The sequence below is a fragment of the Phaethon aethereus genome (genome assembly GCF_964289735.1).
Source record: "Phaethon aethereus genome assembly, chromosome: 9".
Lineage (NCBI taxonomy): Eukaryota > Metazoa > Chordata > Aves > Phaethontiformes > Phaethontidae > Phaethon > Phaethon aethereus.
In genome coordinates, this window is record NC_138585.1 from 543,559 (window position 1) to 554,951 (window position 11,393).

The 11,393-nt window shown below is 56.4% G+C and overlaps 1 protein-coding gene across 1 annotated transcript; it reads left to right on the forward strand.

Annotated features, from left to right (window-relative positions):
- Positions 1-1,697: 1,697 nt before the first annotated feature.
- Positions 1,698-10,830, forward strand: PTTG1IP (PTTG1 interacting protein; the record flags this gene model as incomplete). Its single annotated transcript, XM_082003639.1, has 7 exons — positions 1,698-1,776; positions 4,480-4,532; positions 5,486-5,594; positions 8,484-8,590; positions 8,695-8,759; positions 9,179-9,225; positions 10,787-10,830. 7 exons carry the CDS (start codon positions 1,698-1,700, stop codon positions 10,828-10,830), a joined length of 504 nt encoding a protein of 167 aa, XP_081859765.1.
- Positions 10,831-11,393: the final 563 nt, after the last annotated feature.

Sequence of the window (11,393 nt, forward strand, 5' to 3'; positions counted from 1 at the left end):
TTATTCACCAAGCCAGAGCTCTGCCCTCGGCACCCACGCTCAGCTCTGCAGCGCATCTCTGGCACTGCCTCCTGCCTCCCACCCACGGGCTCCTTCACGCTGCCCAATGCCTGCCCCATGGCCAAAATCAGTCAGCCACGAAGTCGGATGGCTTTCCCACAGGGAAACAGCTGCGCAGTGCTTAGTCCCTCCACGGGATCCCAAGGATGTGCCCAGCCGCGGCACCGGTGCGGGGGTAGCTTGTGTCTGCCCGTCCTGCTGCCTATGCCAGGCTGCCTGCTCCTGCCTGCACCTCGAGGGTGGCAAGGTGTGTTTCAGGGTCACGACAGGTATTGCCTGACGGTGCCAGGGCATGATGCTCTCTGGGGGTTTGCAGCCATGTGTCTGCCTGAGAAAGCTTGGTCTTGTTCTGAATTAGCCTGGCCCGAGCGTACCTTTACGATGCCCACCCAGCTTTAAGGGACGGTGGCTTCAGCCATTGCTGCAGGGACGCAGCAGCCAGCGGGGATACGGCTGCCTGCGGTGCCCACGGGGCCCGGCCCAGGATTGCAAGCTGGCGGGTGCACTTGTGGGAATAGCAGTTTTGTCCTGCTGCTGCCAAGAAGCTCACGTGCATGTAGTGATACTCTTACTCTGTTCCCGAGGGATCTGGGGTAAAACCAGGTCCCAGAGCAGCCCCGCGCAGGCAGCATCGCAACCCTCGTCGCAGTAGCAGTCGGACACCGATTTCTTTTGGGCTGTCTGCATCGCTGGGCATGAATCGAGCGGCGTGGAGCTCTTTGCCTCCAGCACAGGAAAGCACTCAGCTGTGTTCTTGGCCTACAGCGTGTGAAAATCCCTGTTTATATTGACGCGGCTTCTCACGTCTCAAACGTTGAACACGTGGGCTTGAGGCCCGCAGGCTTCTTGCTTTGCCCAGGAGGGAGACTCTGGCACCCCGAGTATCATGAAACGTCGCACCTGGCCCGTGCCGACCGCGGCGAGAGGCTGGGACGCAACGCGTAGAATCACAAGGGTAAATATTTATTCCCGGGCATGAGGCGTCCCAGCCAAATCGGGGCACCCGAACGTGCTTTTACACGGGGTTCTTGTACCCTTCAAGCGTCCGGGTACGACACGACCCGAGTAATCGCTAACACCCCCGCTACCAGCTGCCCGCCCGAGCAAAACTTTGCAGCAAAGCCGCTCTCTTCCTGCAGCGTTCCCACTGCTCGTGCGTTGACCCCGGCCTCCCTGGGGTCCCTCGTGCCAGAGTTACTGGTCTGTGACCCCGGACGGTGCTGGGAGGGCTCCAAAGACCTGCCGGGGGGGGTGCTGGCGCTACCGCGGCTGTCCCCGGGACAAAGCTGTCCTTTACCCGCCACGGGCAGCTCTAAGCTTCCCAGCGGCAAAGTCCTTCTGCGAACAGGGCCGGGCTGTGCCTTCGCCTGTTTTACCTCAGCCCGACCGCCACCAGCGTCGCCAGTAAAACTCCACCACGCCGGCGGGTCCGGCAGCCCCGGGGCGGACGGGCTCCCCCCGCCACCGCACCGGCCCGCTGCGGCCCCGGGTCTCTTCCGCCTCCTCCGGCCGGTGCCCGGCGGCCGCCGCCCCGCTGCGCCCCGTCCCCGGGGCGGGGCCCCGGCCCGCCCCCGCGCTCGGCCCTACATAGGCGGCGGCGCCCGCCCGGTTCCGTCATGGCGCCGCCCGGTTCCGCCATGGTGCCGCCGCTGCCGCTCTGCGCCGCGCTGGCCCTGGCGCTGCTGCCCGCCGCCGCCGCGCAGGACGCGGCGGGAGGTAAGCGCGGCCCCCCGGGGAAATGGGGGGAGCGTGCGTGCCCGTCCCGGCACCGTGGCACCCCCGGGGGCTCGGAGCCCCGTGGGCGGCTGAGCCCGGCGGCCTCGGCCTTGCTGGGGGCTCCCGCGCTGCAGGGAATGGGGATGAGGATGGAGGCCTGGCAGCAAGTGCTCCTCGCAGAGCCCTCGGAAAGCATGGCCTTGCTGTTACTTTGGACTCCGCTTTTGTGGGACGCCTGGTGTGTGGAGCAGTGGTTGCCCCGTGGGTGTGCGCTGGGCACGGGGCGGCCACTGGCCAGGGCCCTGTGGCCCCTCGGGATGGGGTTGGGCAGTGGGAGCAGGGAGGGCAGGTCCCATCCTTGCTGGGAGCTCAGCAGGTTGCGATCCTGTCCGTGCAGGACGGGGTACCCGGTGCGTCCCTCTGGGATCTGGAGGATGGGATGCAGGAAGAGAGGCTTTTCTGGCTGCTTTTCCAGCTGCCACCTCAACGTAACTGCGTTTAGTGACACTGTCGGCACGGCCAGGTCTCAGGCGGGCGTTGGGTACCTGTCCTGGGCAGCGGGGACTTGCTGGGCAGCCAGGCCCCGCTGATGGCTGTGCAGGGGAGACTGTCTGGGGGAGCCTCAGGCTGAGGGTGTCACACCAGGGAGAAGGTGGGCACTGCCAGATGCGGGTGAGGAGCAGCGGGTGGCCAACTGCTTCTCCTTGGTGGATGGAGGATGTGGCATAGCCCTGTGGGTGCCCTGCCAGGTAGAGGAGAAGCTCTAGCAAAGGGTGCGGACAGCCTCCTTTTAGGGGTGTCCCAAGTCTCCCCATGCTTCTGAGCGAGGAACTTGATCTCCATGTGATGACCAGCTCTCTGATGGCTGTATGGTGGCTCCGGTTGGGAGGAGAGTGAGGACCAGCATGTGTTTCCTGTCTTCCTTCTGCCCCAAGCCATTCACTTCGCTTCTCTTATAGCCAAGTGGGAAGAGCATCATTCAGGAGGCTTCTAGCATGGCAAGAGCTGCGCTCCCACCTCTGTCCCCGAGGTCTGTGGTGCTTCCTGTGCTGTCCTGTGAGAGTGAGCTGGTCCCCTGAGAGCGGGCGTTCAGACAAAACCCCAAATCTGAAGGGCTGCAAGGTCCTGGAAATGGCCTGTTCCTGTACAGCTGTAAGAGTGTGGCTTTGACTTAATGGCTTGGAGAATGAACCCCAGCTGGGCGTGCCAGGAGAGGGGACACCCTGGGGGGAAAGCAGAGTGTCTCAGTAGGAAGACCGGTTAAAACCGCAGGCTCTCCTCTTGCCTGCTGATGGCCTCCTGTGGTACGAGAGGGCTCTTCCGTGACTCCTTGTAAGCAAACAGTCTCACGGGCAGCACGGGCGCCGTGATGCTTTTCCAGCCTCAGCTGGAGAAACAGGGAAGACGCAGCTTCCTAGAGTGTTTAAAATCTGCAATCTCGGCCTCTCTGGGTGGTGTGTAAACACCCTTATCTGAGCTATGTTAATAAATTGCCCAGTTGTTTGGAGGGCTGTGCAGGGCATGTGACTGTTGACAGTGGGTCACAGCTGAGCGTTCTTGCCAGCTGGAGAGAGAAAATGCAGCTTTGCTGCTTATGCTTGTTTTCCACACTCACTTCTGGGATTGATTTTTATTTATTTTTCCCCGATTAAGGTGCTGCAAATCAGTGATCCTTCTTCCACCAGTTACTGAGTAGTCAGGCAGATCGGTTTGTTTGTGTGTTTTTTTTAAAACCACAAACAGGCTGATGCTTAGACTCCTTAGGCAAGGGGTGAGGTTTAAATGGCAGATCCTTAAGGGCTGGCAAACCACCCTTCCTGAGGATCTGGGGGAGCATACCAGTGAAATGCCAGGTGAGTATCCTGTAGGAAGACTTTCCCGAAGAGCTAGTGCTGCTGGGGGCTGCAGGCAAGCCCAGGAAGGCAGCTGGACTGGGCCACCTTCTCCTGATCCGTTCCCCATGCCCAGCTGACATGCATCCCCTGGGGATGTGTCACCCCACCGGTGCTGAGGGACACTCATGTCTATAGAGCAGCGGTCCTCCTCTGTCAAATGGGGGTGGAAATGGCTTCTGAAAGTGGGGGCAGATTTCAGCTGCAGTGCCGCTCCCATCACCTGGAGCGTTTCCTGCTGAAGGAGGGTTTGGATGAATTGGCTGGGGCAGGGTACGGCCCTCGTGCTGTGGGAGTGTACAGGTTCCTGCGGGGACTATAGCTGTGTGTCCCCTCCTTGTGCTCCTCTGCTTCTGCTTTTCCTGGTAGTAACTTCCGTGTCTGGGGCTTGTTTGCTTGAGCTGCTATGTCATCTGGTGATATGGGACTGCACCTCCTGCCCAGTGCTTGTCCTCGCAGGGTCCCTCTGGACTGACCCTAGCTGTCCTCTGCCAGCTGGCCCCAGTGGATGCTCAGGCTTTTAGGGAAATAAGACCCAGGAAGAGGAACTCACAGCTCGGGGCTTTGGGTCAGCATGCGCAAGGCAGATGACTTCCACTTGCATTTGGGCCTCTCACCATGACACTGGGTGTATTTTGAAGCTGGCAGCTCTTGCAGCAGTGTTAGGCTGCATTGCTGCTGGCCTGATGGGAGTGACCGCCCCCCCGGCACAGGCAGAGCAGTGGGCAGGAGCAGGCCCAGAGGAGCCCGGGGTTTTAGGCCACTGAGCCTCTCCGCAAAGTACTGAGGTGTCTTTTTTTCCTTCCTGTAGGTTGTCGCCAGTACACAAACAGGAGCTGTGAGGAGTGTCTGAAAAATGTCACCGTAAGTAGCAGCAGTAGAGCTCCCAACCTCTCACGATGCCTGAAAATGCAGCGTGGGCTTTGCAGGGCTGTCACGGAGCAGTTTCCCTCCTGGAAGGGGGGCTGCTCCCCTGTCCTTGACCTGAACATGCTGCAAATGCCACCCACCCATGATGGTGGGAGTGCAAACACCCCTCAGTGCTCCGGGAAGAGGTTGCTAGAAACCGCCTGGGTTTTGGTGTATGCTTTTTGAGTTGAGTAATGGAGCCCCTTCTCATGGATGACAGATGCTGTCAGGGACACGCATGGTGAAGGAGCTGAGACGGCTGGACTGGCTGGTCCTCCACCAGCCTGTGGGTGCTGTGGCACTGAGGGGATGCGGGATGCGTACCTGGGTGCTGCCAACCTCCACTGCCTTATCTCTGATATCAGCAAACTTGAACTTGAGTCAGATCTCACAGCTGACTTAGCCAGAACCAGTTTGACCAAACCCAGCCAAGTGCTGGTATTGGGGGGGTTGGAGCCACCAGGAGAGGAGGGTGCAAAGCTGCTGCAGGTAGTCTGGCTGGGAAAGACTAGTGAGGGCACACACAGACCTTTCCTGCTCATCAGATCTGTGAGTGTCTTGTCTCAAAGGCTTTCTTCTTCTCCCAAAAACACTGCATGGAATAAACAGGAAAGATTTGGTGGTTGCTACCATCATGCAAGCCAGGAGCGGGGTTCTCAGCATCTTTACTTGCTCTAGAAATCTGCACTCCCCTCACCTGCCTCTCCTGGTTCAGGCAAGCCCGATGCATCCTGTGCTGACTGAACACAATGGTTACTCCTGAGCATCCCACTGCTCCTGGGTGGTCCCTGGCCCTAGGGAGCAGGTGGCAGTGGCCCTGTTGCTGTGGCTAACAAAGCAGAGTGTGGCTAACTTGGCAGCACTGCCATGCACCAGTAATGCTGTGCTGCCTGGTTCCCGTGTCCCAGTGCCTGTGGTGTGCCAGCAGTGGAAGGTGCGTGGAGTACCCTGTCCGAAGAGTCCTCCCCCCGGCTGACCTCTGTGAGCTCCGCTCTGCGCGCTGGGGAGTCTGCTGGGGTAAGTGGATCGTGCTCGAGCGGTGAGTGCGCTTAGTGCTTGCTGCTAACCGGCACTGACTGTCGCTCACACTAGGGGTAATGGGAGGTTTTCCTTGCCTCCCTGCCTTGCTGCTGGTGTAGCAATGACGTGCTGAAGTCAGTCAGGGTCCTCCAAACTTCCTGAAGTGTGGGTGAGAAAGCAGAGTGTGAGCAGTCCCTGCCTTCTGGCAAGAAGGACCTGTGGGGCTTTAGCTGCTCTAAATATATTTCTTGTGCTTTAGTGTGGTGGAGGCTTCCACGTGTGGCCAGCACCTAGGAACAAGAGTGGAGGGCGCTCTGCGGGCAGCTGCCTGTGCCAGCCTTCTCGGTGCTCAGAGCGTGCACAACAGCCTCTGACTCTTTGCAGCTCTTTCCTCCACATCCCGTGCATCGTTCCTTGCATGGCTTCTGGCTCTTCACCTTTAGCGGAATGGCTGCTGTCCCAGTAAGGCTTTTAAAATTCACAGGCACTCTTGGAACCAGGAGTGAGATGACCTCTCTGGAGGTCTGTGTGGGCTGCTTCTAGTGCTGAGCATGCAGCAGTCCTGCTCGGCTCTTACACCTGAGAAAATACCCTCTTCCAAAACTAGCACTGCAGAAGCTGTGCTGCAGCTGGCTGCCTGCAGCCAGGTCTCCCCCAGGAGCTTTTTCTGGCTGACAGCTGATTGTTGGCTGCCTTTCCTCCTTGGTGCTCTGTTTCCTGGTGGGGTTTCTGGAGAGATCAATGTCTTGCTTGGGCCAAGCTTGGTGGGCATGCTTGTGCAGAGACAGAACCCAGGTTTTGAGGGCTGGGACAGCTAGGAAGCAATCTGGGGCTTGGTTTCTCTCACCTATCCCCTTGATGAGTAACTCGGAGTTGAATTGTGGTCACCTGTCATCTATTGTGCTTGAGGCTGGGCTCTCCTCTACGCACATGAGAGTTAAAACACTCCCATTCCTTGTGGAGGAAGAATCTCCTCTTTGTGAGTGCTACAGTATGGTTCTCTGAAACTTGTGTAAGACCTTGAAATACTAGTTTTTATGTGAGTAGTTTCACAAAAGGTTTCATTATAGAAGAACGCATTCCTTAGCCTGCAAAACTGGCTTTAGAGGAGATTAGTCCTGTGGGAGATTAGCTCTTAAATGAGTCTGCATTTTTAGTGTGTGTGACTTAAGCCTTTATCATCAGGTGGAGGAGTAGCTGGTGCTCTGCTGTGGACCTCTCTCTGTGGGAAGGGGTGATGTGAACCCCAGGCTTGCCCAGAAAGCCAAGGTTTCAGAAGCACTACTACAGATCTGTGCTGGTGGAGAAACTCCCTTTTGAGCCTGTTTTGGGTTTGTCTCTCCCACACTGGGCTGACTTCTGATCCTTGGCTTTGGGGCTGTCCCCTACATGACTCCATGGGTCTGTTGCAGTGCAGCCAGCTGGGGGAAGCTTCGCATTGCTCTGAGGCAAGACAGTGCTGTGGACAGATTTCACATACTGTCTTTTTCAAAGTCTTCCCAGGACCATGGACCCGTAGACCTCGCTGCTGCTGGGTGACTGCTGGAGAAGCTGTGTGAGCTCACCTGCAGGGACAAACCAAGTGTCTGAGCTGGTGGCTTGCTGACTTCTGGTCTCACTGGTGACCTGCTAGGCCATGGCAGCTGTCTGCAGTCAGTATCTGGAACCACATTCCTTGCACCGTGTTTGCCATGGTAGCCTGGGTAGGGATGCAATACGATTTGAGAGGCAGATGGCACAGTTATTGGCAGCAATGAAGCTCTGAGCTGGGAGCAGGAGCTGGAGGTGTTGAAGTGACTTCAGTGGTGGAGTCAGCTCAGCTTTGGAGCACCTGGATAAGCCTGCTAGCACTGAGTCCCTGCAGCAAGGGGACAGGCAGACATCTTCTGAAATGCACCACATACAGTGCTCAGGCTTTCTGCTGGGCTTGCAGTCTGAGCTGTGTGAGAAAAGGGGATCAGAAGTGCTCTGAGCAGGCTCGAGTGCTCCGGGATTTCTGTAACTTGTGTGAAGTGGCTCCTAAACAAATATTTCCACAGGCCCGATTCTCTGAACAGTCTGAATCATACTTGGAAGAAAACCTTCTTTGTTGCAAAGGATTTCAGGTGATGTCTAGATATGTCCCTTTTGGCTGACATCTCTACCACTGTTACTGTGGGAGCAGAGTAGGATGATTGCCTCCCTGGGGCCAGGGCTCAAAGCTGCTTCTTCACCACCATGTCCCAGCGGGTTTTGTGCTGTGCATGGGCAGGCAGATCCCCAGAGCCGCAGGGGGATGTAGTGGTGTAGTGTGTGGAGCAGCCCTCAGCCTTTGAGTGCTTTAGCAGCACTGCTGGCCCCAAGCCAGCAAATCCCAGTGGATCTTGTCTCACTCTGTCTCTCACCCAAGGACTCCAGGCACCCAAAAGTGCCTCTAGGTCCACTGTCATCTCATCTTAGATGACCTCTGAGGTTGGCTTCTGTGAGCAGTAACTCCAATGCCAGCTGTGGCCTCCCTGTTGGAGGTTAATCGTCAGCACTGAAGCCTCCAGTTTTTCCCCTTGATGGGTTACTAGTTTAGTTACTTACTAAACCCTGGATTAGTGATTAAGACTGCTTTGCTCCTGTTTCTGACAGAGGAGTTTGACCTGAGTGCGTTCTTGCCTTTCTTCATAGCCAGTAACTGAGCACAGTAGTTAGCAGCTACATATACTCTATTGGTGTGTATGAGCTGGTGCCAACACTTGTTATACCTGTAGATAAATGTCCACCTTGCTTTCCCAGGCTGTTAATGTGTCTCCAGCCCATGACTGAAGCTGCTGGTGACAGTAGCTGTATGCTTGCAAATATTGTAACTCCAGGCAGCCATGTATTTGTGTGCTAAATGCGTTTTGTCAAATCCTTTAGTGAACTTTGAAGCCTTGATCATTGCGATGTCTGTGGTGGGAGGAACGATCCTTATCATGTTGGGGGTCTGCTGCTGCTGCTGCTGTAAGAAAAAGAGCAAAAAGCAAGTATCGGAGGGGTTCCTTGTTTTCTCAGAGTAGCTCAGATGCAACCACATGCTGTTGCAGAACTGAGTGCTGAGCAATGCTAACAGGCTCTTTTGTCTGTCAGGCCAGACAAGGATGATGAGAGAGCGGCCAGGGAGCGGGAGAGGAGACGGGTGCGGCAGGAGGAGAGGTGAGCTCACCCCACAGCCCCCGCACCCCTGTGAGCGAGCTGCACTGCCTCAGGCTGCAGAACAGTTTGGCTCCTGTCTGTACCATCAAACATGATGCCAGGAGGCACGTGGAGCTCGACATGTGTAGCCAGTGGCTGCTTCAGCCTCAGCATGAACATAACCCTCACAAGCAACGTCTTTCTGGGGTGACTCATGGATGCAGCATCACAGTGGTGTTGTGTATCTGACTTGCCAAGGGCTGTTGACGTGCGTGGGCTCTGGTGGTCTCCTCTGCCTCTGGGAGGTGGGCGGAGCAGGGCTGAGCAAACCTGGCAGCCTGGAGCTCCTTGGGTTGGGAAGAAGCAAGGAACTGTAGCTCCTCTTGCTTGGTTTTGTATCTCCAGTCACTGACTCGTGTTTTTCTGTTTGCTTCTTGCAGGAGAGCAGAGATGAAGTCACGGCATGATGAAATCCGAAGAAAATATGGTACAGTGCTGATGTGTGCGATTCAAACTAAACATTAGATCAAGCAGCCTCAGAAAGTGTGTTCCTTGCTGTGGTTACAGCTGCAGAGGAGATATGGCCAGCAGGGAAAACAGTCTCTACTTCCCCAGTCTCAGTGAATTGCTCTTCTGCCCTTTGAGAGCAAGTGTAGACATGTTTGGGTCATGGCATGTGACCCCACACAAGTGCTGCCCCTCTTGGGCAGGGAAGGAGGAGTGTTTTACACTTCCTGGGACCTGTGTCCCCCAAACTTGCCACATCAGAGAAGCTGCTGGGGCTTGACTGGAGGGGAGAAGCAGAAGTTGGTAAACACAGCATCAGCTGTAATGCTGCTGCCCTTCAGGCATGGCCCTCTGGCACCCCTGCGGTCACCGAGCGGCTGGGAAGCCGGCTGCCTGGGGTGGGAGACTGGGTGCCGGCTGCCTGCGGTGGGGGACTCTGCAGGTGCCCACAGCTGCAGAGGCACAGAGCAGGCACCAGCCCAACCATGGAGCCAGTCCTGTGTGCCAGCCATGGTTCCTGGAGAGGTGGCTCTTTCCCCTGGGTTCTGGGAGTGCGCAGCCTCCCTCCCGCAGCTGGACTGTCCTTCAGGTGAGTCCTATGGCCCCAGGGCAGGTGGGGACCTACCTGAGGGGGACAGCAGCCTGGAAGGAGGTGGGGAGCAGGCAGTCACTTGAAGCCAGTGGAGATGTCTCTTCTGCCTGGCCGTTGGGGCTGCCAGGGGCTCTCCCAGGGTGGTTGTGGAGCAGTTTGGTTCATGCACACCAAGCATGGTGGTCTCTGGTATTGAGGAGGCTGTAGGGAAAGCTGGAGACCCTTCTTCTGCCTGCAGCTGCTACCTGCAGCAGGTCCAGTTTGGGCAGGAGATGCAGGGACCTCTGGCTGGGATGGCTTCTCCAGGGGAGGAAGAGCAGGCAAGCTGTGCTCGAAGGAGCACTGGGTGGGGGAAGCACCTTCTGGAAGAGCTGTGCTCCAGGACTGTCTTGCCCTGCCAGGGCTCTGTCTTGTTGCCGTTTGACTGTGGAGTCTGCATTCTCATCTTTTCTTGCTGTTCCTTCTCAAGTGTTGGGCTGGGGCTGGGAAAGCAGCCAACAGTGGCATGGTGGCTTGTCACTGGCCCAGAAGACAGCCCCATACCCTTGCTCTGCTCTCTGGATGTAGGAGCAGTCTGAGAACAGTTTTAATTTCATTTGGGTTTGGGCTTTCTGCTTTTCAAGTCCAGTCCAGCAGAAGGAGCATGCAGTAGGGATGCTCTGGAAGATCAGTCATGCTGTTTTACCTGGACTAAAGTCCACCTATGCAGAGCCTGGGAAACTCATCAGGTTGAGCTTCTTAATGGGTTTCTCCTCCTGTTCAGAGGAGGACAGTGAAATAGTGCTGACTGCATGCACAGCTTGAGTAAGAGCAGGCCTTCTGGAAGGACTGCAGGACAGGAGGCTGGATGAAGTGCGAATGACAAAGAGTTGGTACCAAGAACTAGGTTTCCTGTTGGTCATGACTTGTGCAGCTGCTGCTGTCTGAATGGATCTCTTTTCTCTTCTAGGCCTGTTCAAGGAAGAGAACCCTTACGCAAAATTTGAGAATTAGCATCTCTGGACCTGCCTACCCCTGCAAACAGTGCCTTCCTGCAGGACTCCATGCTTCCCTCACCGTGAGGAGACCACTGTGGTGCCTCTTCTTGCTTCAGCTGCCACAGAAGATGAGCCAAATGCTTGGTGACACCATTGTCCCCACTCCAGGTGCTTGGTTTGCTCCAGGGCTTTGCTTTTGCTCTGCTGATGCAGAAAAACATGGTGGCAATACCAGAGGATGACACATTTCTTCTCACTCACCCCTGGGGTGGTAACGGAGTCCAAAGCAATGCAAATAACTGTCCCTGGCCAAGGGCAAAAGCAACCTTATGCATCTTTCTTGTTCGTGCCTCACCAAATACACTTCACACACACAGAGCCGGGCTTTTCTGTCCCCCACCCCTTTCCTTTCCTCTTTTAGCTTAGGCAAAAGTCAGCAAGAGTTTCTTGACTTGTCAGTCAGCAGGAGGCCTTGGCTGTTACTCCAGGTGCCTGTACTTGTCCAAGCACATTAGCATTTGTTTCAAAAAGCACAAGTTTCTGGTTATCTCAGGCCTCCGAGGAGGAAGGTCCCATGTG